Source organism: Lissotriton vulgaris, unplaced genomic scaffold (genome assembly GCF_964263255.1).
Source record: "Lissotriton vulgaris unplaced genomic scaffold, aLisVul1.2 SCAFFOLD_1154, whole genome shotgun sequence".
NCBI classification, from domain to species: domain Eukaryota; kingdom Metazoa; phylum Chordata; class Amphibia; order Caudata; family Salamandridae; genus Lissotriton; species Lissotriton vulgaris.
In genome coordinates this window covers 412,462-437,999 of record NW_028244807.1, presented here as the reverse complement: position 1 = coordinate 437,999, position 25,538 = coordinate 412,462, and the positions used below count along the sequence as shown (strand labels likewise).

The 25,538-nt window shown below is 47.2% G+C and overlaps 1 protein-coding gene across 1 annotated transcript in view; it reads right to left on the bottom strand.

Moving 5' to 3' along the window:
* Positions 1–25,538, bottom strand: part of LOC147666722 (uncharacterized) — a 245,197-nt gene that overhangs the window by 99,256 nt on the left and 120,403 nt on the right. Inside the window, exon 2 of the mRNA XM_086948932.1 lies at positions 6,485–6,808. Coding sequence (XP_086805058.1) covers positions 6,485–6,808 — 324 coding nt within the window. The remainder of the gene's footprint in view (positions 1–6,484; positions 6,809–25,538) is intronic.

Here is a 25,538-nt window from a genome sequence, read left to right as displayed (position 1 = left end):
CACCCGCTGGGGGGTGGAGTTGGAGTGCGACCCATGACTTCCACAATATGTATTAGAATGAAAAGATTTTTTTAAGTATTTACAAATACGTGATTTTCTAAGCAAGAAGGGTGGAGGCCCAATAGGATTCTTAAATATCTCCATTATAGATAAACTAAGACAGAATAATCAATCAATCAATCGGAATGGTATATAATTCGCTTAACTCCCTGAAGAAGAAATAGGCATCTCAGAGGATTTATTTCTAAGCATGGGCGGAAAATCCGTTCCGCTCGCGGATTTTGCGGATTTTCGGTAAATTCGCAATCCGCGAGATTCGCGAATTTCCCGCAAAATCCGCGAGCGGAACGGATTGGGTCAAAAGTTCAAGCTGACTTTTTGTAACTATTTTAGAATGGCGCCAGCAAGCTGCCAGAGCCTCTAAAATAGTTACAACAGTCAGCTTCAACAGGAAACACTAATAGATAAAGTAAAGCAGGTGCTAGAGTTGAATCTCAAATTCAGTTACACAATCATTAATCACCCCAAACTTGGGGTGATTAATGACTGTGTAACTTAATTTGACTTTCAACTCAAGCACCTGCTATACTTTATCTATTAGTGCTTCCTGTTGAAGCTGACTTATGGCTGAGGGCAGAAGGGCACAAAGTGGGACAGAGGGCATGAGTTAGGCAGAGGGCAGAAGGGCACAGAAATCAGTGGGGCAGAGGGCAAAAGGGCACAAACAAGAGTGGGGCAGAGGGCAGAAAGGCACAAAATTAAGTGGTAAAGAGGGCAGAAGGGCATAAAAAACGAGAGGGTGGCAGTGATGAACCAGGCAAAAAAAAAACACGAATACGCAAAGTTCCCCACGAACACGCAAAAATAAAAAATCCGTAAATTCGTGCGAATTCGTGAATTTGCGGATTGCGAATTCGCAAATCCGCAAATTCGCAGACCGCGAATTCGCAAAATTCGCCCATGCTTATTTATTTCAATACCCCACTGAACTAGCACAGAAGCTTTTAAAACCAGCACGACTTCAGGCGCAGTATTATAAAACTTGCTTTTCACTTTATTATACGCCAAAAACGGATAGCTAAATGGGGAACTGGGAAGGGGACCTTATGCCCTCGATGTTCGCTGCCCCAGGCGGATTTAGAGCATATGCTGGCGTCCTGTACAACACTAAATATCTTAAAATCTGACATTACAAATTTATTTAAAGAGACCCTAAGAAGGGATATAAACCTTTCATCAGCCCTGATCTGACTAGGGGTAGATCAGGAGACCCAAGGGATGCCCAGAGAATGACTAATTTTTATAAGTATGGCAATATATCGCCTTACCCTAACATCAGCCTGGTTAGCTCCATCCCCGCCAGTGTACTGTCAGTGGTTATCACGTCTAATCGCGAACTACAACTTTGAAAAAGCATTACATGGGAAAAGGGGGACTCGATCCCGCTCAAAAGGGTTACAAATCTGGCTCGAGAGATAAAAGCAGTGGAACACAACATTCTAGATACACCCCAGAACATCTAAGATCTACCAACACAATATCACATTTAAATAAATGGTCAACACAAGGAAGGGAGGGTAGAAGGCGCTATAATAGGAATAAGAAATCAGACATATATGAAATGGTATGTAAACAAATATGTGCCTTTCAGTTATCAGGAACCACCAAAGTCACATCTGCACATGTAATTGAGCACCAGACTAAAGTGACTCCTCCCTATATAAATATGTACCTTCAGTAATCAGGCTGATGGTTTTGCTGATGCGAACAGCAAAGAAAGTTTCTGAGTGTTAGAAGCTGGCGTTCCCGCACGCATCGTTGTCTTTTTTTTTATATTATTTTTATTGGTGCATGATTTCAATGTTACACAATGACCTTGTAGTTTGCATGTTCAAAAAAGAAATGAATAAATTATATGGTTAAGGATGCTATATTCATAACATTGCATGTCTTTAAAGCCAATGAACTTATAGCGAAAAAATTAAAAAAAAGAAGGAAAAAAGGTGTTAAATCAAAAGCTGTAACATTTCTATAATATTGTCTCATGCACATTTTGACACATCCCGGAATTGCCATAATTTGGGCTGAAGTTTTCCAGGCCTCTTATTCAACACTTTTTTCTCTCAGCATCTGTGTATCCTGGGAGTTATAGAAATCCGGAACGACTTACCTCACCCTTCTACAAGTCCTGGGCCCTGTCGGGTCGGAATTATCACCGACAGAGCGACTTACACTAGGACAATTTTTACATTTGAAGCCCTGAGGAGTCACGGTATTCTATCCCCTGAGCGACGAAACACGTGTCTGCTGGTCTCTGTAGAAAATTAAAGACACTACTTTTGGATCAACCTACTACAAGAATAAGATCTGTTATTTTGCAATGTATTTAATAGGCTTTGTGTCCTTTGCCTTTATGTCCACTTTGACACAATGAATGTATTAACGAGAGTGTGCATAGGTGATCTGTTTTTTTATACTATATACAGTGGTAGCGTAGGCTTTCATTGTCCTTGGGGGGTTATAGGGCTTATCCCCTCAACCTTTTTGCACCTCACACCTTACTCGAATGGATTCACACTAAGCGCTAATCATTAGCTGTGCGCCCCTTTTCTAGACCCTGACACATGATGTATAATAACTGAAACCAAAAACGTATTTTTATATTATTTTCTGCTTTTTGTTTTTTGTTTTTAAAACATGCCATCGACCTTTCACGTGAAAATTATTATAAGGGCCTGACATCACTTTTTGTGACGTCACTACGTGACATTGTGATTTGCATATGATAATGGGCTCCTTCACTATTTTCCTTGGTTGTGCCCTGTTTATTGGCATGACATGGGTCTATAGGTATTAAAAATAAACATATAAATTCACAGGTATTCAGCCCATTTCTCTGGTGATGTCACACATCGACATGTATTCGGCTGCTTCTTCCATTTTTAGGTGAATACAAATCACCTGCCGTACCCCCTCCTTCCATTTCTCCTTCTTTTTCTCCCCCTTTCTTTGTCTCTCTAGCTCTCTTTCTCTACCCCTCTCTATATCTCACACAGTCCTGTTAGCTTTACCTTCATGAATGTCACTGCCACTTCTGGCATTCATACGACAAATCCTTCAGAACATTTGAGGACAAGGGACAATCAGTGTGAAAGATGAGTTGCTGGGAGTGCAACGGATTGTCCTGGCACATATATGCTTTTGATGTGGGATTTTGCTATTTCACCACATTCTTCAAACAGAGTCTGCTGCTTACAATGGCTCAATTCTGGTAAAAAGAAGAGTTTGGCAAGTCGCAAAATTCATAGCGAGAGCCAAGTCGGGGAGGAGCCACGGGTCACACTTAGTTATAGGGCCCGAGGCACAAGCTGATCCATCAACCGAAAACAGTGTGTAAAAGATGCAGCAAACGTTACTTAAAAACAAGGTATATGCTCTTTTATATCTAAAAATAGGTTATTTCTTGAACACCTGTGCTTCGCTTTAGTTCATTAAATAGACTGCAGTGGCATTTGTTAATAGTAATACATACATTTAGAAGACCGAAGGTTTTTGTGCCAGTAAAAGGGCGCACTGCCAATTCATACGCATATAGTTTCAAAGTGACATAAAGTCTCCAGGTGCTATTTGGCGAGTGGACAAACCCAAACCACTCATGTGAGTACAGAACTACTCCTATCAAGTAAAACGTTTGCCAAAGCACTCTGTAAAGTAACGATGTTTTGTACAATGACAATATACAAGCACATTCCAGAACACCAATATGACAGAAGTGAGTAAAATTCCACAAGATGAGTAAATCTTGGAGTCTTTTTAATGAAGAGTACAGCCAGCCGACACGTGTTTCATCGCCTTCGCGATTCCTCAGGGCTAGATGGCCGTATCAACATCAGAAGGTCGCTTAGCTGGTGATAATTCCGACCCAGCCGGGCCTTCACTAGTAGCACTAGTTTGAGTGCGTCCAGAAGCAGTGACAGTCCTATTATATATATTTCAAGGAGTATACGTCTAAGGAGGGCTCGGAAATCACTCGAGGTTCTTCACCAAAACTTAGCCACCTTCTGTGGTTAAACAGAGTGCAGGGTAAATTCTATGTCAGGTAACCTGATGCGGTTCCAAGCGCAAAGTCCAAGCGTGTACGCAAACTCCCCAATTTCAAGTCAATTGCCAACAACCTGATGCGGTTCCAAGTAGGAAAATTATCAAGCCGTGTGCGGCGTCTTCAGCGGTAACAGACGAGTGAAGCTGTTCCGGGCCCGGTTCCGTGTTTGGACACGGAACCGGGCCCGGAACAGCTTCACTCGTCTGTTACCGCTGAAGACGCCGCACACGGCTTGATAATTTTCCTACTTGAAACCGCATCAGGTTGTTGGCAATTGACTTGAAATTGGGGAGCTTGCGTACACGCTTGGACTTTGCGCTTGGAACCGCATCAGGTTACCTGACATAGAATTTACCCTGCACTCTGTTTAACCACAGAAGGTAGCTAAGTTTTGGTGAAGAACCTCGAGTGATTTCCGAGCCCTCCTTAGACGTATACTCCTTGAAATATATATAATAGGACTGTCACTGCTTCTGGACGCACTCAAACTAGTGCTACTAGTGAAGGCCCGGCTGGGTCGGAATTATCACCAGCTAAGCGACCTTCTGATGTTGATACGGCCATCTAGCCCTGAGGAATCGCGAAGGCGATGAAACACGTGTCGGCTGGCTGTACTCTTCATTAAAAAGACTCCAAGATTTACTCATCTTGTGGAATTTTACTCACTTCTGTCATATTGGTGTTCTGGAATGTGCTTGTATATTGTCATTGTACAAAACATCGTTACTTTACAGAGTGCTTTGGCAAACGTTTTACTTAATACATACATTTGACCAATTAAGATTCCCATCTCCAGAGCCCTGACAAAATGGCCACTCTCGGTGTTTTTGGTTTATAGGTTTTATCACTAATCCGACAAGTTAGCTTAAAAAATATAGTTGTTAGTCCAAGTATTGTTCAGTGTTGCTTTTACAGGTAGTGTGATCAGGTGCGATTGAATGTTTTTCTTTGTATCTCTTCTTCACCAAATAAAAATGAACAATGTTTTTTTTCTTTTAGTCCACATTGTGCTAGCCTCCCACTGTGTATCCTAGTACAACATGAAGCTCTGCTATGTGAACGGAAGTGAACAATCACAGGAAAAAAACACTTTTATAATCCTGCAAATACTGTTATCTGTTTTCTACTTTACTGCTAGTCCGGTCTTCTATCATCTGGTATTTGAATGTCCCACATATTTTGAATTTGATCTTTTTCCATAATTCATTCCTCTCACAATAACCTCACTGTTCTGCTCTTGTCTATGTCCTCAGATGGTTCAATATTATTTTAGATGTTCTTAAGTTCATCCGAAGTCTCTGCATCTCTAGGATTATTTCCATATGAGTTAAATGAAGGAGTGTATTCATGAGGGCTATCTGGGATCGAAAATTAACAAAAGCTCTTCACACTCTCAGTGCCCTTCAATGTTTTCCCCCGTGTGTGCTCGCTGATAACTTTGCAGCTTTGATAATCGACTAAAGCTCTTCCCACATTCATTGCACTTAAATGATTTTTCTCCTGTGTGAGTTTGCTGATGATACCTTAATGCTGAAGGGAAGCGAAAACTACTGTCACATTCACTAAAATGATAGGGGTTTTCCTCTGTGTGTGTTCGCTGATGTGTTTGGAGGCTTGATAAGTGCCTAAAGCACTTTTCACATTAACTGCACTTGAATGGCTTTTCCCCTGTGTGTATTCGCTGATGAATCCTTAATGTTGAGTAACGACTAAAAATGCTTTCACATTCATTGCAACTGTATGGTTTTTCCCCTGTGTGTGTTTGCTGATGTGTTTGTAGATTTTCTAATCCACTAAAGCTCTTCCCACATTCACTGCACTGATATGGTTTTTCCTCAGTGTGTGTTCGCTGATGTCTTTGTAGGTGATGTAACTGACTAAAGCTCTTCCCACATTCACTGCATTTAAATGGCTTTTCTCCTGTGTGTGTCCGCTGATGAATTTATAGGTGTGATGACTTACTGAAGCACTTTGCAAATTCACTGCACTTGAATGTTTTTTCTCCTATGTGGGTCAACAGATGACTTTGTGGGTGTGATGAGAAAGTAAAACACTTTGCACATTCACTGTACTTGAATGGCTTTTCCCTTGTGTGTGTTTGTTGATGTCTTCGTAGGTTTGATAACCGACTAAAGCTCTTCTCACATTCACTGCAGTTGAATGGATTTTCTCCTGTGTGAGTTCGTTGATGAATCCTTAATGCTAAAGAGTAACTAAATCTACTGTCACATTCACTACAATGATAGGGTTTTTCCCCTGTGTGTGTTCGCTCATGACTTTTTAGGTCTGTTAACCGACTGAAGGACTTTGCACATTCACTGCACTTGAATGGTTTTTGCCCTGTGTGAGTTTGCTGATGAATCCTTAATGATGAAGAGTAACTAAAACTGCTGTCACATTCACTACAATGATAGGGTTTTTCCCCTGTGTGTGTTCGCTGATGACTTGTTAGGTATGATAACCTACTAAAGCACTTTGCACATTCACTGCACTTGAATGGTTTTTCCCCCGTGTGTGTTCGCTGATGACTTTTTAGGTATGATAACTGACTAAAGCACTTTGCACATTCACTGCACTTGAATGGTTTTTCCCCCGTGTGTGTTCGCTGATGACTTTTTAGGTGTGATAACTGACTAAAGCACTTTGCACATTCACTGCATTTGTATGGTTTTTCTCCTGTGTGAGTTCGCTGATGAATCCTTAATGCTAAAGAGTAACTAAAACTACTGTCACATTCACTACAATGATAGGGTTTTGCCCTGGTTTGTATTCGCTGATGTCTTTGAAGGCTTGATAACTGACTGAAGCTCTTCACACATTGATTGCAATGGTATGGCTTTTCCCCCGTGTGTGTTCGCTGATGTCTTTGTAGGTCTAATAATTGACTAAAGCTCTTCACACATTCACTGCACTTGAATGGCTTTTCCCCTGTGTGTGTTTGTTGATGTCTTCGTAGGTGTGATAACCTACTAAGGCTCTTCCCACATTGACTGCACTTGAATGGCTTTTCCCCTGTGTGTGTTTGTTGATGTCTTCGTAGGTGTGATAACCTACTAAAGCTCTTCCCACATTCACTGCACTTGAATGGCTTTTCCCCTGTGTGTGTTCGATTATGTTTTTGAAGGTGTGATAATTGACTAAAGCTCTTTACACATTCACTACACTTGAATGGTTTTTGTCCTGTGTATGTATGCTGATGAAGCAAGCTCTTGCTGCATGTGTATGATTCTTCTTTCTTGGTTACTGCCTGTGAGTTGGGTATATTTTTGTCTAAATCCCATGACTGCATTTCATGATGGGCCAACATGGCTGATAAAGCACTTGTGTTTTACACTCACACTTTATATGTGTGCAGTATTTTGCATGTTTGATTTCTGTTTTAACAATAAAAATGCAATAGCCACCAAATATTTGCCACACTCCTAATACGTAGAAGGTGTCTTTATAGGCGATTGAGCCTTTGGATTGGATTATGGCAATGCACGCTTGCGGGTAAAGATGTATCTTCCGTCTGGCCGGTGCAAATTGGGACAGTCTGTTGTATTGTAGATAGAAGAACTCCTCTTTCCATTACCCGTCAGTTGGCTGGCTCCGCTCTGTTGTGCTCTTCTCTGGTTACTGTGGTTTGCCTTGAAAGAGTTTACAATTCACCTAGAGCACGGAATGATGGCTCGTCATCATTTTAGAAAACAGAGCACTGTGGTAATCACATCATACCATTCCGATGATCAGAGCTGGTGTTGGACACTTGTTTATCCAGGAGGCGGTTTGTTATTGTTGTTGCCTTAATTTTCCTAAAGTCATTTCTTCGTCTTGTGGCTTGGAGGTGCACTGCTCAGACTCTTACAATCACTGAACTTCCCTTGATACTTCACCTGGGATTTGTCAGTTTGTGTGCAGGTTCCTCTGTCGCTGACTGCGCTGGTGTTTTTCTGAATACTGTAGCTCATTATTTCTGCTATTATTGAAGATTTACAGCATTCGCTTCATTATTGATGGTCATTTCACACATTCAAGGCTTGTTTTCTGTTAGATGAAAAGATATTTAAAATTACTAAATTGAAACATAATGGAATGAGAATTCACAATGTTCAACTGTTTGTAAAAGACATTTCGAGGGAGATTTACCAAATCTCCACACAATGCAGCGCAAACCTTTCCCCGCGAGGCTGCGATGCATTGTGCGACAGGGAGGGAGCAGGAGAGCACCATATTTTCAAAGATATGGCTCTCTCCTTCCCTTTCCCTTACACCAGCACTGATTACAGCGGCCCTGCACCATGCATACACCTTAGCACCAGAGCGCTAGGATGTGTGTGTGCGTGTGTGAGTCCAGTATCGGTTTTGTACAGGAAGGACACCCTTCCTGTACAAAATACTATGCCTAGACATGAGAAACACCTTTTCCCACCTTGTATGCATGTTGCACAGTGCACCATGCAAGCAAAGTTGGAAAAGGAAGGAGAAATTAAAGCAATTCTCCTTCCTTGCACCTAGTTACTACTGACTCAACACAGCTGCATGGATACATCACAGCGGGTTAAACACCTCACCCGTTACTACTGCCACAACACACCTGCATGGATACATCACACCTGATTAAACACCTCACCCGTTACTATTGCCACAATGCACCTGCCTGGATACATCACAGTGGGTTAAACACCTCACCCGTTACTACTGCCACAAATGGAGCTGCCTGGATACATCACAGCGGGTTAAACACCTCACCCGTTACTATCGCCACAACGCACCTGTAGGAGAGTAGGGTCTGCAATCCTATGATCGCCCAGATTTTTTGCTTTTGTTTCACTGGTTTACGACTTTCTCTGGCTGTGGGCCTGCCAATCAGACCCACAGCCTGGCTGTTCTCTTTCTAAATTACGACATGTACCCTAGGTGCATTTACCAATTGGTACTGGGCCACCTTATCAGACCCCGTAACGCAGGGCATAGGTGTACCCAGGGCCGCCAGGGGCTGCAGCATGTATTATGCCACCCCTGGCTGGCCTCCTAAATTTGACACAACTGGCTGCATGACAGCTGGGGCAAAGTCGTGTAATCACCCTTTGCTTTAGGTATAGTAGCCCTATATCTAACCGTACAATGGACGCCCGAGTTCCTATCAGTCACTCCTATGGCAGGCCTTGACAATCCTGAAGGCAGAGTGCGTGGGCTCGTGTGAACTAGGTTATGGCCCGAGCCGAGCCCGGTTACAGCTTGCGGAACAAAGACCCAATGGCTGGTCCATGATAACGCGTACCACATCGGTAACTTCGGTGTCGCGTTATCAAGACATGTCGAGTAAGGTGTCATACGAATCGGGATGCTGCCCCCTCACCAATTCTGGCGACGAGGTTAGCATTCCGCCCTTCTAGAGGGACACGACATGTACGTAACTGTGAACCCCGGTTAAAGTTAACTAAAGCCTCAGCTCCACAAAATGGATGCTGCCACCACAGACACGAGTCTGACCTCCTGCTGCTGGGAGTCCTTCCAGCGAGGAGCGCTTGGACAAAGGGTTTCCTGTCGAGGGCGGTGTTCGCACCGTCCCAGACAGGGTTTGTGTATTCTGGGTAGGTAGGGCTTTTGCGAGAAGGTGACTGCGGAGTGGCACCCCGGTGCTCACTACGCATCTGCCGGTCAGAACGAGTTCCAGGGGCGCCAGCCCTGGCCTGGGGAAAGTCCGGCAGGGGAGAGGGGTGTAACTACCCCCCTTCCTGGTCCCACCCTTAGGGCAGGACCTAGTCATGTACCCACCCCTTTCTTTAGGATAAAGGCCGGAGCGGGGACCCTTCCAAATTAGATCATCTTTGAATCAAGAACTACTTTCTACGAAAGGACATTCGAGACTCTTCTCAAGATTTCTCCCTTGTGACTAAGGAGTAGTCACCCTGCATCCGCGGGCACCATCTAAGAACTCTGCGGTTTGCTGCAAGTCCTTCCTCAAGGAATCCGACGGCCCAGCTCGACGAGAACCGGCTTCCCTGGCACCTCTGACCTCTACCCACGTCATCAGCCCAGCTGTGATCTGTGGGTGCGACGAGACCTCGAGGGACCAGCCATCATCAAAACCTGCACGCTTTCTTAACCAGCACGACCATCGAAGTAATTCCCTGGTGAGTGCTCTGGGGTCCGAGAAGCCCCGACCCTGAGCCGCTCCAGCACCGAAGTGCAGCCTCCCAGCATCTCCACGATCTGCGTGGGGCCCTTCTGCTCGCTGCTCAGCACGTTGTCCGGTCACTAGCCGCTGGCTTGTGCCCTCCTGTGACGACATCCGACAACCAACGCTGCTGGTCTGGTTGCTCCAGACTGGCCTGTGCTTCCATCTCTGAGAGAAGCATCCCGGACCCTCCTGGTCCCCTCAAGACGCCATTTTAGGCCCACCACGTGGCCCTGAAATCTGCCAAGGCTTGTTGCCCCAATCCTGGGCCCAGCGACGCCGACAGCATCATCCTTCGTGGGACAGCTCGCACCTCCATCCTGGTCGCCGACAACGCCTCCTGGTCCGTGAGACTGCAGAGCCTAGCGTCGCCCACTCACCTAGTCGAGGTGACGGCCAACCGGTGCCCTCCTGGTACCCTCTGACTACTGGCTAGTAGTACGAACTTGGTCCCCTCTGCTTTCAGGTGTCAACGAACTCTGATCCAGGCTTGGATCTCTACGAACTAATCATCCCTGGTCGCCGGCCAGCAACTCCTTTTCTTCCGGCTCCTGGCTCGTCAGCGAAGACCCCGACGCCTGTAAGACTTGTGCAGCCGCAGCCCTCGTGGCTAGGTAACTCGGACTTTCGGTGCCTGCATAGCCCCTACTCTAGGGTCCTGAGTCCCTCGCTTCCGACTTGCCTTATCGGGCTGCCCGAGACCTCTAAACTTTCCGTGTCCTCGGACACTTGTTTTAATTGTGCACTTGAAGTATTTTCCTAAGAGATTTGGTTTGTGCTTAGTACCCTGTCCTCATAAAGAGTACAGGGCTGTTGTGAATCTTAATAAATATCCTGTTTATTTTCATAACACTTGTGTGGTGTCCTTTCACTTGGTGTTCAAGGGGTACATGTGTGGTAAACAGCTGGCTTAACACGCCCTCTCGAGTCTTTAGCCTTAGACTGCTCGTATCCACGCTACTAGGATAGCTGGTCTCTAGGTTGACTTACAACCAATCATCATAAGGGTCGTTTGGAACGATACATAGCGGTCGCTAGAATAGCGAACGCTGCATATCGGGCCAACTTCTCACATTGGTGAGCAGCGGTTGGGATTTGAGCTTGCTGTTGTTTTACCACACGTATCCTAAGAATATCTTGTTGAAAGATCACATAAGTACTGTTAGTACATATAACTAAGCTTAGAATACTCTGAGTTCTACTGAACCAGCTGTTGCAGCTCCTCAAGGCTTAGCACACCTTGGCTGCAACTCTTAGCAAGGGATCAGTAGGTAAACACATAGTGTAGGTAGGTGCATCACTTACACCACACTAGAAACAGTATGTCGGACAAAGGAGGAAACTCTGAGTCTCCCCTTGTGTCAGTTGACCCTCCACAGGTCATCCCTTCAAGATATACTGTGCTTAGCTTCCGCGAGTTACGACAAGTATGTAACTCTAGGAAGATTAAGCAAGGGGCTAACCCCGCCACCTCCTTTCTGATTGGTCTCCTAGAGACTTATGATGCCAGAAAGGCTGAGAAGCTTCTTAGCCCTTCTAATCCAGAAGGAGACATGCCGCCCCTTGAGGGAACCAGAGACGATCCTGACCTCATCCACCTCTCAACTGAGACTGAAGATGTAGAGGAGGATGAGAATGAGGATCCCTCTGGGGATGAGGCAGATAAGGGACAGGTAGAAGTCGGTAGACTAAGCAGGTCCAACTTAAGCAAACATGACAGTGGTACTGGGGGACCCCTGGGGCCACTATCAGGTCAGCTTAACATTGGGAATGGACGAGCCAGATCTCTGTCAAGAGACTCTGGCAGATCCCTTCAAACCAATGGCTCTCACAACTCTTCTCAAAGAGGGATGACGTCCCCTCAGAGGAGAGTGTACGAAGCTAAGGAAAGGGCAGCTAATCTGAGGATTGAAAGGGAAGAACTTGCCCTGGCCAAAGAAAGGCTTGCCTTTGCTAGAGAGCAACAGTTAAGTGGGGTAGTCCCCACTGGTGGCAGCATTGTACCTAGTAATAGGGAAAGGAGTTTTGATACAAAACACCTTGGTAAGATAGTGCCCCCCTTTAAACAAGGGGACGACATCCACAAATGGATTACTGCTTTGGAGAGGGCCTGCACTGTGCAAGGTGTTCCCCAGAGTCAGTGGGCAGCTATCTTGTGGCTCTCCTTTGAAGGTAAAGGTAGAGACAAGCTCCTCACCACAAGGGTAGAGGATGCTAATAATTACCACGTCTTGAAGAATACACTGGTTGAAGGGTTTGGCCTAACCACTGAGCAGTACAGGGTGCTGTTCAGGGATACCCAGAAAACGCAGTCTCAAGATTGGTCTGACTTTGTCGATTGTGCCACTAAGGCTTTTGAGGGCTGGTTGCTGGGCAGTAAGGTTACTGATTACAAAGGATTGTATAATTTGATGATGAGAGAACAAATTTTAAACAATTGTCAGAACCAGTTGTTGCATCAGCATCTTGTCGACTCGGATCTGACCTCTCCCCAAGAATTGGGAAAGAAGGCAGACAGATGGGTTCGTACAAGAGTTAAACAGAACCAGGGCCAGAATCAAGGTGGTCAGAAGAAAGCAGACCAGAAGGGTAAAGATTCTAAGGGGGAACAAAATGACCAGAAGTCTTCGACAGGTCCCCAACAACCCAAAGAGGGTGGGGGTCAGGCTCCCCAAAAGAAGAAAGAAGGCCAATCTAAAAGATGGTGCCAATACTACAAAAGTAAATCTCACTGGTTTAGTGAGTGCACCAAGAAAGGAGGAGGGCAGACTCCTACCACTGCAGCCCCTAAGGCACCTGTGCCCCCTAGTACAGTCAGCAGTGGTAGTGCACCTCCCAAGGGTTTAGTAGGGTTAACCCTGGGTTCTGAGGGGCGTGACAACTTAGTTGGTACACTCACTCAGGCTGTCCTTGTCAGTACAGGGGATATGGATATGTCCCCTGACGTAAGTCCCAATACTTTGGGCAAATACAGACAGACACCTTTCATAAATGGAAAAATGGCTCAGGCCTATAGGGACACTTGTGCCAGTGTCACCATGGTGACACCTAACTTTGTGGACCCTGGACAGATCATGCCAGGTACAGAATTCCTGGTGACCAATGCAAGCAATGTCACTGCCAATCACAGTATGGCAATTGTAGCTTTCTCCTGGGGAGGGGTAACTGTCCAAAAGAAGGTTGTAGTTAGTTCAGACCTCCCAGTGGATTGTTTGTTGGGCAATGATTTGGAGTCATCACAATGGTCAGAAGTGGAGCACCGGACTCACATGGAAATGTTAGGCTTGCCAGCACATGTGTTCGCTGTGACCAGGTCACAGGTCAGGAAATGCCCCACTGAACAGGTGCTGGATCCTGGAACAACGGACCAGACACCTCCCAAGAAAAAGAGCAGTAGGGTTAAGGCTGCGCCTTCCCCCTTGCCCCAGGTCGTGGATCAAGTCTCAGAGGAGGCTGACCTACAGGAATTGAGGGAAACTGAGCCTAGGGAGTTCGAACTTGATCAAGTTGAATTCTTGGGTTCAGGGGGACCCTCAAGGGAAGACCTGGGGAAGGACCAGTTAGACTGCCCTTCTCTTGAACCCCTCAGACAGCAGGCTGCTGCTGAGGCTGCTGGGAACGCCACAGGTACCCACAAGGTATACTGGGAAGATGGACTCCTGTACACTGAGTCAAGAGACCCCAAGCCTGGCATGACCAGGAGGCTGGTTGTACCCTTGTCTCAGCGAGGTTTCCTACTTACCTTGGCCCACGAGATTCCCTTAGCAGGTCACTTAGGCCAGACGAAGACGTGGGACAGGCTTGTCTCACACTTTCACTGGCCTCATATGAACGAAGATACCAAGGAGTTTTGCCGCTCCTGTGTCACTTGCCAAGCCAGTGGTAAGTCAGGTGGCACGACAAAGGCCCCCCTTATACCAATGCCTGTGGTGGGGGTGCCCTTTGAACGGGTGGGGATGACATCGTCGGTCCCATGGAACCACCAACAGCATCAGGGCACAAGTTTATACTGGTGGTAGTGGATCATGCCACCAGGTATCCTGAAGCTATTCCCCTTAGGACCACTACAGCACCTGTTGTGGCAAGAGCCCTAGTTGGAGTATTCTCCAGAGTGGGCTTCCCTAAGGAGGTCGTCTCCGACAGAGGTGCAAACTTTATGTCGAGCTACTTAACTGCTATGTGGAAGGAATGTGGTGTCAACTACAAGTTCACTACACCCTATCATCCACAATGCAATGGGCTTGTTGAGAGATTCAACAGGACCCTGAAAGGGATGATTCATGGACTACCTGAAAAGCTTCGGCGTAGATGGGACGTCCTGATCCCCTGCCTTTTATTCGCTTACAGAGAAGTCCCACAGAAGGGGGTTGGCTACAGCCCTTTTGAACTTTTGTATGGGCATCCTGTAAGAGGACCTCTGTGTTTGGTGAAGGAAGGATGGGAGAGACCTCTCAAAAAGCCTGCAACCAACATAGTGGACTATGTGCTTGGCCTCCGCTCGCGGATGGCTGAATACATGGAGAAGGCGTCTGAAAACCTTAAGGCCAGCCAAGAACTCCAAAAAGCTTGGCATGACCAAAAGGCTGTCTTGACTGTTTACCAGCCCGGGCAGAAGGTGTGGGTGTTGGACCCGGTGGCCCCAGCAGCACTCAAGGACAAATGGTCCGGGCCCTACACCATCCTGGAGAAAAAGGGAGAGGTCACCTACCTGGTCGACCTGGGAACTCCCCGGAGCCCCCACAGGGTGCTTCATGTCAACAGGCTCAAGGCATATGTCGACAGGAAGGACATGAGTTTGCTCATGGCCATAGATGAGGGACAGGAGGAGGAGAGTGACCCTCTCCCCGACCTGCTCACTCAGAATCCTGACGATGGATCGGTGGACGGTGTTGTCTTTTGTGGCAGCCTCTCCGAACATCAACAGAAAGACTGTACACAGGTTCTTCAGTCTTTCAGACATATGTTCTCTCTAACACCCAGTCAGACCGATTGGTGCACCCATGAGGTTGACACTGGTGACAGCTTGCCCGTCAAGAGTAAAATCTACCGGCAGCCTGATCACGTTAGAGACTGCATCAAGAGTGAAGTGCAGAAAATGTTGGAGCTGGGAGTCATTGAACCCTCTGATAGCCCTTGGGCTAGTCCCGTAGTTCTAGTGCCGAAACCTCACACCCCGGGCGGTAAGAAAGAGATGAGGTTCTGCGTAGACTACAGGGGTCTCAATGCAGTCACTAAGACTGACGCCCACCCAATACCAAGGGCAGACGAGCTTATCGATAGATTGGCTTCGGCCAACTACTTAAGTACGTTTGACCTGACAGCTGGGTATTGGCAAATTAGGTTAGCTGAGGACGCCAAGCCTAAGACCGCATTTTCTACCCTGGTGGGCATTATCAGTTCGTGGTGATGCCCTTTGGTCTGAAAAATGCACCTGCCACCTTCCAAAGGTTGGTGAATCAAGTCCTTACTGGGCTGGATGACTTCTGTGCGGCGTATCTAGATGATATTGCTGTCTTTAGCTCCACCTGGGAGGATCACCTGGTCCACCTGAGGAAAGTGTTAGAGGCTCTGCAAGCAGCAGGCCTCACTATCAAGGCCACCAAGTGCCAGATAGGGCAGACACAGGTTGTATACCTGGGCCACCTTGTAGGTGGAGGCCAGGTTCAGCCACTGGAGAGCAAAATACAGTCAATCAGGGTTTGGGCTCCTCCAACCACCCAGACTCAGGTTCGAGCTTTCTTGGGCCTGACGGGATACTACCGAAAGTTTGTCAGGAACTATGGTTCCATTGTGACACCATTAAATGAACTGACAAGTAAGAAAATGCCAAAAAAGGTTCAGTGGACAGCAGGCTGTCAAAAAGCATTCGATGACCTAAAGCAGGCCATGTGCACAGCGCCTATCCTTAAGAGTCCAGACTACTCCAAACCATTCATTGTCCAAACAGATGCTTCTGAGTTGGGTGTGGGAGCTGTTCTTTCTCAACTGAATTTTGATGGTCAAGACCAGCCCATTGCTTTTATAAGCAGAAGGCTGACCCCTAGAGAGAAGAATTGGTCAGCTATTGAGAGGGAGGCCTTTGCTGTGGTTTGGGCCCTGAAGAAGCTGAGGCCATACTTGTTTGGCACTCACTTCAAGATTCAGACCGACCATAAGCCCCTCTTGTGGCTAAATCAGATGAAGGGTGAAAACCCCAAACTGCTTAGGTGGTCCATTTCCCTACAGGGGATGGACTTTACAGTGGAACATAGACCTGGTACTGATCATGGCAATGCCGATGGGCTCTCCAGATATTTCCACTTAGAACAAGAAGACTCACCTGGTCAAGGTTAGCTTATTGTCCCAACGTTTGGGGGGGGGTCATGTAGGAGAGTAGGGTCTGCAATCCTATGATCGCCCAGATTTTTTGCTTTTGTTTCACTGGTTTACGACTTTCTCTGGCTGTGGGCCTGCCAATCAGACCCACAGGCTGGCTGTTCTCTTTCTAAATTACGACATGTACCCTAGGTGCATTTACCAATTGGTACTGGGCCACCTTATCAGACCCCGTAACGCAGGGCATAGGTGTACCCAGGGCCGCCAGGGGCTGCAGCATGTATTATGCCACCCCTGGCTGGCCTCCAAAATTTGACACAACTGGCTGCATGACAGCTGGGGCAAAGTCGTGTAATCACCCTTTGCTTTAGGTATAGTAGCCCTATATCTAACCGTACAATGGACGCCCGAGTTCCTATCAGTCACTCCTATGGCAGGCCTTGACAATCCTGAAGGCAGAGTGCGTGGGCTCGTGTGAACTAGGTTATGGCCCGAGCCGAGCCCGGTTACAGCTTGCGGAACAAAGACCCAATGGCTGGTCCATGATAACGCGTACCACATCGGTAACTTCGGTGTCGCGTTATCAAGACATGTCGAGTAAGGTGTCATACGAATCGGGATGCTGCCCCCTCACCAATTCTGGCGACGAGGTTAGCATTCCGCCCTTCTAGAGGGACACGACATGTACGTAACTGTGAACCCCGGTTAAAGTTAACTAAAGCCTCAGCTCCACAAAATGGATGCTGCCACCACAGACACGAGTCTGACCTCCTGCTGCTGGGAGTCCTTCCAGCGAGGAGCGCTTGGACAAAGGGTTTCCTGTCGAGGGCGGTGTTTGCACCGTCCCAGACAGGGTTTGTGTATTCTGGGTAGGTAGGGCTTTTGCAAGAAGGTGACTGCGGAGTGGCACCCCGGTGCTCACTACGCATCTGCCGGTCAGAACCAGTTCCAGGGGCGCCAGCCCTGGCCTGGGGAAAGTCCGGCAGGGGAGAGGGGTGTAACTACCCCCCTTCCTGGTCCCACCCTTAGGGCAGGACCTAGTCATGTACCCACCCCTTTCTTTAGGATAAAGGCCGGAGCGGGGACCCTTCCAAATTAGATCATCTTTGAATCAAGAACTACTTTCTACGAAAGGACATTCGAGACTCTTCTCAAGATTTCTCCCTTGTGACTAAGGAGTAGTCACCCTGCATCCGCGGGCACCATCTAAGAACTCTGCGGTTTGCTGCAAGTCCTTCCTCAAGGAATCCGACGGCCCAGCTCGACGCGAACGGGCTTCCCTGGCACCTCTGACCTCTACCCACGTCATCAGCCCAGCTGTGATCTGTGGGTGCGACGAGACCTCGAGGGACCGGCCATCATCAAAACCTGCACGCTTTCTTAACCAGCACGACCATCGAAGTAATTCCCTGGTGAGTGCTCTGGGGTCCGAGAAGCCCCGACCCTGAGCCGCTCCAGCACCGAAGTGCAGCCTCCCAGCATCTCCACGATCTGCGTGGGGCCCTTCTGCTCGCTGCTCAGCACGTTGTCCGGTCACTAGCCGCTGGCTTGTGCCCTCCTGTGACGACATCCGACAACCAACGCTGCTGGTCTGGTTGCTCCAGACTGGCCTGTGCTTCCATCTCTGAGAGAAGCATCCCGGACCCTCCTGGTCCCCTCAAGACGCCATTTTAGGCCCACCACGTGGCCCTGAAATCTGCCAAGGCTTGTTGCCCCAATCCTGGGCCCAGCGACGCCGACAGCATCATCCTTCGTGGGACAGCTCGCACCTCCATCCTGGTCGCCGACAACGCCTCCTGGTCCGTGAGACTGCAGAGCCTAGCGTCGCCCACTCACCTAGTCGAGGTGACGGCCAACCGGTGCCCTCCTGGTACCCTCTGACTACTGGCTAGTAGTACGAACTTGGTCCCCTCTGCTTTCAGGTGTCAACGAACTCTGATCCAGGCTTGGATCTCTACGAACTAATCTTCCCTGGTCGCCGGCCAGCAACTCCTTTTCTTCCGGCTCCTGGCTCGTCAGCGAAGACCCCGACGCCTGTAAGACTTGTGCAGCCGCAGCCCTCGTGGCTAGGTAACTCGGCATTTCGGTGCCTGCATAGCCCCTACTCTAGGATCCTGAGTCCCTCGCTTCCGACTTGCCTTATCGGGCCCGCCCGAGACCTCAAAACTTTCCGTGTCCTCGGACACTTGTTTTAATTGTGCACTTGAAGTATTTTCCTAAGAGATTTGGTTTGTGCTTAGTACCCTGTCCTCATAAAGAGTACAGGGCTGTTGTGAATCTTAATAAATATCCTGTTTATTTTCATAACACTTGTGTGGTGTCCTTTCACTTGGTGTTCAAGGGGTACATGTGTGGTAAACAGCTGGCTTAACACGCCCTCTCGAGTCTTTAGCCTTAGACTGCTCATATCCACGCTACTAGGATAGCTGGTCTATAGGTTGACTTCAAACCAATCATCATAAGGGTCGTTTGGAACGATACATAGCGGTCGCTAGAATAGCGAACGCTGCATATCGGGCCAACTTCTCACAGCACCTGCATGGATACATCACTCCACGTTAAACACCTCACCCGTTACTACTGCCACAACGCACCTGCATGGATACATCACTCCACGTTAAACACCTCACCCGTTACTACTGCCACAACACACCTGCATGAATACATCACTCCACATTAAACACCTCACCCGTAACTACTGCCACAACGCACCTACATGGATACATCACACCAGGTTAAACACCTCACCCGTTGCTACTGCCACAACGCAGCTGCCTGGATACATCACAGCGGGTTAAACACCTCACCCATTACTACTGCCACAACGCACTTGCTTGGATACATCACTCCACGTTAAACACCTCACCCGTTACTACTGCCACAACGCACCTGCATGGATACATCACTCCACGTTAAACACCTCACCCCTTACTACTGCCACAACGCACCTACATGGATACATCACACCAGGTTAAACACCTCACCCATTACTACTGCCACAACGCAGCTGCCTGGATACATCACAGCGGGTTAAACACCTCACCCGTTACTATTGCCACAACTCACCTGCATGGATACATCACTCCACGTTAAACACCTCACCCATTACTACTGCCACAACGCACCTGCATGGATACATCACTCCACGTTAAACACCTCACCCCTTACTACTGCTACAACGCACCTACATGGATACATCACACCAGGTTAAACACCTCAACCGTTACTACTGCCACAACGCAGCTGCCTGGATACATCACAGCGGATTAAACACCTCATCCGTTACTATTGCCACAACGCACCTGCATGGATACATCACTCCACGTTAAACACCTCACCTGTTACTATTGCCACAACGTAGCTGCATGGATACATCACAGCAGGTTAAACACCTCACCTGTTACTATTTCCACAGCTGCATGGACATACAAACATGCTTCAGGGCCCTCTGAACCAGATGCACATGGCATCCAATTGCCCAATCTAGGACCATTAACCCCCCCATGCCTATTCTTTTAACAATGTAGATTGTTTCTGTGTTTTAGTTAATAACTACCATGTTTTAGTTTAGGCGTTATATCTGTAGGAGTTCACCTTACACAAACACGAAAAGAGTGCCTTGGCACTCACCTGCCCACAGCCTGCTGGGTAAACCCGCGGGCAGAGACGTCTGAGGACCGCGACATGGTGACAGTTCCTTCACATCACCGTACTTACATTTCTATCATGATATGCATGGAATAATTAGTTATAATGATCACTGGGGCAGGCACCGACCGTTGTGTCTTCTTCAGTCAATTCTGGTTACATAGCTCACCAGCTGTAGGACCACAGCATGCTATATCACAGGAAATTATGAGTTTGATTAAGTGTTGTGTGTCTGAATGGCATATTCTGGTGCCTAAAACTGTCAGCAGAACACCGGATGCATCCATCCCATGTGCAATAACTGAAATAGCTGGTTGCTTTAAAAAATTTCACAGCAGCAGCCACTTTAAAAGCAACTTGGCCAGCACCCTGGCAGCCGGGCCTGGGATCATAGGCCTGCAAAATTTTCTGTTAGAGGCCATGCAAACCCACTCACAACAGCTTCCAAGAACACAGCCAGGATTTAATAACTCCATGACACCACAAACAGTTCAAACACGACTTATCTGGCGAGCCCAAACCCTCCCAACCCATCCTTCATCCCACACAACTAGCCAGCCCTCACATTCATAAAACCTGGGCACCACACACTGTGTGCTGTAGAAGCCACAGGGAACACAAGACAATTTGGTTCATACACTTGCTCACTCACTTTGGGTCCTTAGGGAAGGGTATACCATCAACTATTAAAAGTTAACCGTTTTCCGTTTTTACTGCATTTAAAAACAAGCGCACACACCTCACACTAAAAGTAAAAAAATCAAGAGGACAGGAGGAGGCAGCAGGGGCAGGGGAGAGAGGAAGGGGCCTGCACCTGTTTCCCTTGCGGGAGCGAGCACGAACCATCTGCTAATTACAAACAGATGGTTTCAAAGCTCGCTCCCACAAGGGAATCACCATACGTGCACACGTTGCCATTGAAAGCAATGAAAAGCGTGCACATTTTTGGCAGAAAAAGGAAATTGATTACTAAAGGTCTCCTTCTGGGCGCGCTGCGTACGTGAGACAAAAAAAATACTTTGGTGTAATGCGTGATAATATCTATGTACAACTTGGTAGACCCTTACATGTTCTGGAAGTGTATTTATTTAATTTCAAGCACCATGTGATTGTGAGTTAAATATGAATTTTTCCCTGCAGGTGTCGACACAGAGGAATTATCTAGACGCTAAGGCTCCTGCTGCTGCTCCGTCTTTAGGACTCTCTGCTGTGCTTTCATTTAACATTAGCGGTGAACATTTGCACCGGTCAGCAGTCATGAGTAAAAGGTCACTACTCACTACATTCATAAGTTTCCTAGAAACATCTTTATGTGTGTGTCAACACACACAGGTATGGAAGAGACCACTGCGGCCTCGCACAAAGGGCCTCTCTTACTTTAGATATTCCCTGAGCTTTGCAGAGAAGGCAGAGAGAGAGAGGAGTACCCTGCAGAATGGATGCACCTCTAAATGAAGACAAGAATAAACCTACAAGCAGCTGATATCATCCTGAGGAGCCACGGAGTGTCGGCGCAGACGACGCATCCTTTGTGCAGGTGTCACCTTCGGATCAGGCCAGGGCAAGGAAGGGTGGCTTGTAGGTGATGCGGACAGGCAGCTGCAGTGCGACCACCGTGTCTGCTCCTCACCTCCTGGCTGCCAGTGAAACACAGGCACCGGAGCTGCAAATGAATAATGGCACCCTGCTCCCACGTGCTCCAATCATCATTAGAAGCGCGGGAAGTTGACACCTCGCGTCTGCACAGTGTGTCTTCAAAGTCCGGAACACAAACTGCGCAGACTCAAGTTCCCAGCTTTCTGTTTGCCTGCAGCCTCTACCCTACCGTTTCACAACTCGTCACATTGATGGACCCACCCCCTGGGATGAGTTGGGAAAGGGAGGGGCGACCATCCTCTCCACTCCCTGACTGACGTGGAGCCCCTGCCCTACAGGGCGTCAGCCTGGAGCGCCCACGGCGAACTTCACCCCCACTCCATCAGAGGTGGAGACTGGTCCCCAAGGCTGTGTCTTTGCCACACTGGGGCTGTGAGCTCCTCAGCCCGGCAAATACTGTACACTTGGGACCCGCCCAGTGAAAATTAAATGTCCTGGCACCGCTACCACTATCACATGACAGGCTTGTCGTTATGATCACAGGAACAACAGTCCCGGTCTAGCCCCAATCAAGAGGTGCGTGTAATTTGTTTTTTAAATATAATTAAAATACTTTATTTTCACTTTTTTAAATAGCTGACCCTAGGAGTGAAAGTAAAGGGGGTGGATTCCCGACACCCTCACACACAAACCAAGTCCAGACTTCATTCCACCCCATACAGCGCCTCTAACTCCGGCCTCAGTCTTGGGCGATATGCACAGGCCCGAAGAGAGACACTGCTCCCCTGGATAGACCTCTCGCTGCTTCTCCCAGGAGCTCGGGTGAAGGATTCTCATTAAGGACAGAGGAGCCCAGAGTTCTAATTAAGGACAGAGGAGCCCAGACTTCATTCCACCCCATACAGCGCCTGTCACTCCGCCCTGAGCCCCGGGGCGCTATGCACAGGCCAAGAAGAGAGACACTGCTCCCCTAGACTTGCCCAGAGGTGCCCCCCAGGGGCAGGGCTGTGGCTCAGACCGAGGCACTTTAATACCAAACACCAGACACGAGGCGCTAAACACGAGGTACATGTTCATTCCTCAGAATAAGGGAAAATACGGAAATGTCCTGATCCATTTTGCATCTTTCAGCCCCTTTAATGTATGGAATAGCGTCACTTGACAAGGTGAATCTATAATCTATAATCATTTTGCATTTTTCACCCCACCCAAGTCCCACCCACCCCACCACTCCCCCATGCAGACAGGAGTAAGAGTTAATACATCACCTACTTCCCAAAGTTCTTTACATTATTTAATGTAAGGCAACAAACTGCTTCCATCTCAAATTTCGAATTACAATAGATTTTACTAGAAAAGACTAAAATAATCCCAGAAAAAAGATTTATCCTAATGTGATTTGTGCAGATTCAATGAAGTGCAAATTCTTACTTCATCTTCATTCTCCACTTTGAGTTTGAATCCAGACACGGAGAGGGTCCCAGATTTCCATACCTTTTTTATGCTGATTCCTCCCTTTTCGCCTATATATGGCTGTTTCTAGACATTGCTAACTACTTACCAGGCCATTGTTAAAAAGTCGGTGCATTAGCATCCACCCATATATTATGAAGAACAGTGTTCCATAGGATTGAGTTTTCACAGAGACAAATACAAATATAGACTCCAATCAGTACTATATTGACAAGATTTTCAGTGCCCAGCCGGGCCTGAAATTTTATTTCAATTATAAGTACATTTAAAAGACCATCAGGGAGGTCTAATGTGTCAGTTGATAGGGTACAAGCCTGTACCTATCCAAAAGTGCACTCAAGAAGAATTCAAGAGTAGGAAGAGAGCAAGAAAAAAGAGGGTAAAGAATATCAGGCAAAGAGAACTGCGGAGCCAATTGTCCCTTGCATCAATAACATATTAGCACGGCAAGTTCAGACAACCAATTCATGTAACAATATAAACACAATGGAGAGGTTACAGAATCGGAGTGAGTGTCGACGGCGTTTCGATCCCCGGCTCCTATTGAACTGGGATCATCATCAGGACAGTAAGGGTGTATTGCCTGTATGTGCTTTCTTTAAAACCTGTTAAGAATTACAATTTACAGAAATGAGAAAGAGAGAAAAAGAAAATTCTGTTTAAATAAAGCACTAATTACAGGTAAAATGCACGTAGTATTCATTTTTGTCATGCCATTGTGATCATGTTGATGTCAACCACACGTCCTTTAGTGTTCCAATCACATGCTTTATCAAAAAAAGTGCGAGAACCGTTTAAGTCAAGGCCGACTCGGATAGTGGTACCGTGAGCCTTTAAACGCTAACATGGTGGTGCCTATTAGAGCGAACGTGATTGTGACTATATGTGTCGCTTCCAAGGTTGGCGCAGTGGTGAAGCGGTGTCTAGTGCTAATTCGATTGCGGGCATTCAGCCCGGTGAACTTAAACACTTTTTGGACCGTGGCAGTGGTGGCTAAGGTGTCGAGGTGGTAAAACCATGCATCACGTGTGCCTGGGTTCTATGCATGCCTCTTAAAATAACCTAAATGATGCCATAATGATAAATGAAGGCGCACCTTTGCGAGCGATCTACATCAGCCTCCTGATAGTTAGAAGAAATAATGAATTGGATGGCTGGTACCTAAAGTAAACAAGGACAATGAGCAAAAAATGTGGTGGCAACATGCGCTAATACTTAGGGCAAAAGAGAACTCGACGTTACCTCGGTGTCCTATTTGGTAGGTTTTTTTGGGGGGGGTTGTTTTGCTGCCATAAGTTCCTATCTTATGATGGACGCTTGAAAATTCCAAATGTCATGGAACTTGTGTTGTGTATATTCCACCGTCATAGGCGTATACACTAGGACTTCAAAGATCTGCAATTAAACACGATGAGTTTAGGAATTGCTACTAGTCCATAGCATCGATGCACGGAGGGTGGGACTGTCCCAAGGCCCAAGGGAGGCCGAGATTCCTTACCTTAGCGAAGAGATAATTGTCCTTTACTCGCGGTCCGAGTAGGCAGCAAGCGGTGTGCACAGTGGCAGCGCGCCGGCTTCACGGTGATACGGAAGTCAGCCCGTGCAAAGCCGCGCGTGATTAAATAAACAGTGATGAGGGGGTGAGAGCGGAAGGAGGCGGGAGGGGTGTCCCAGTGGCGGCCATCTTAGAGTGGTGTTAGTTTACCAACGTTAGGTGCAAGTGCTCTTTTTCATGCAAGGTACCAGGAATAAAGAGCAGTATCAGTATCAGGGCAATCAGATTTACATGATAAGGAATTTTAGTTTGGCATTTTCATCGGACAACCTTAGTCTCTATACAGCCAAATATTGGAATTTAGGAAACATGATTTAGATTTAAAAAAACATGATTTAGATTTAAAAAAACATCTGGCATTATGCTAGAACACATCATACATTACAATAATGAGCAAACTGGTGTTCAAATAAGGAAATTTTGACAGTGTCTCAAGTCAAATTCTGGCAATTCATAGCAATCCTGCCCTATCCTCAGTACGGTTGAGACCATTCCGAATTGTGTCCAGAAGTAAAATACATTTCAGTTCCTCCTTGTTTAGAAGTTGAGCCATACATCCTCCTCTAGGTGGTAGCCTTAGTGCCTTTAGCACAGTCCATTTTAAGTCATTTTCTGTGTGCTTGGCACTGGTGAAATGTTCCACAAGTGGTGCATTCTGGGTTTGGCAACGGATGCGGCTCTTGTGC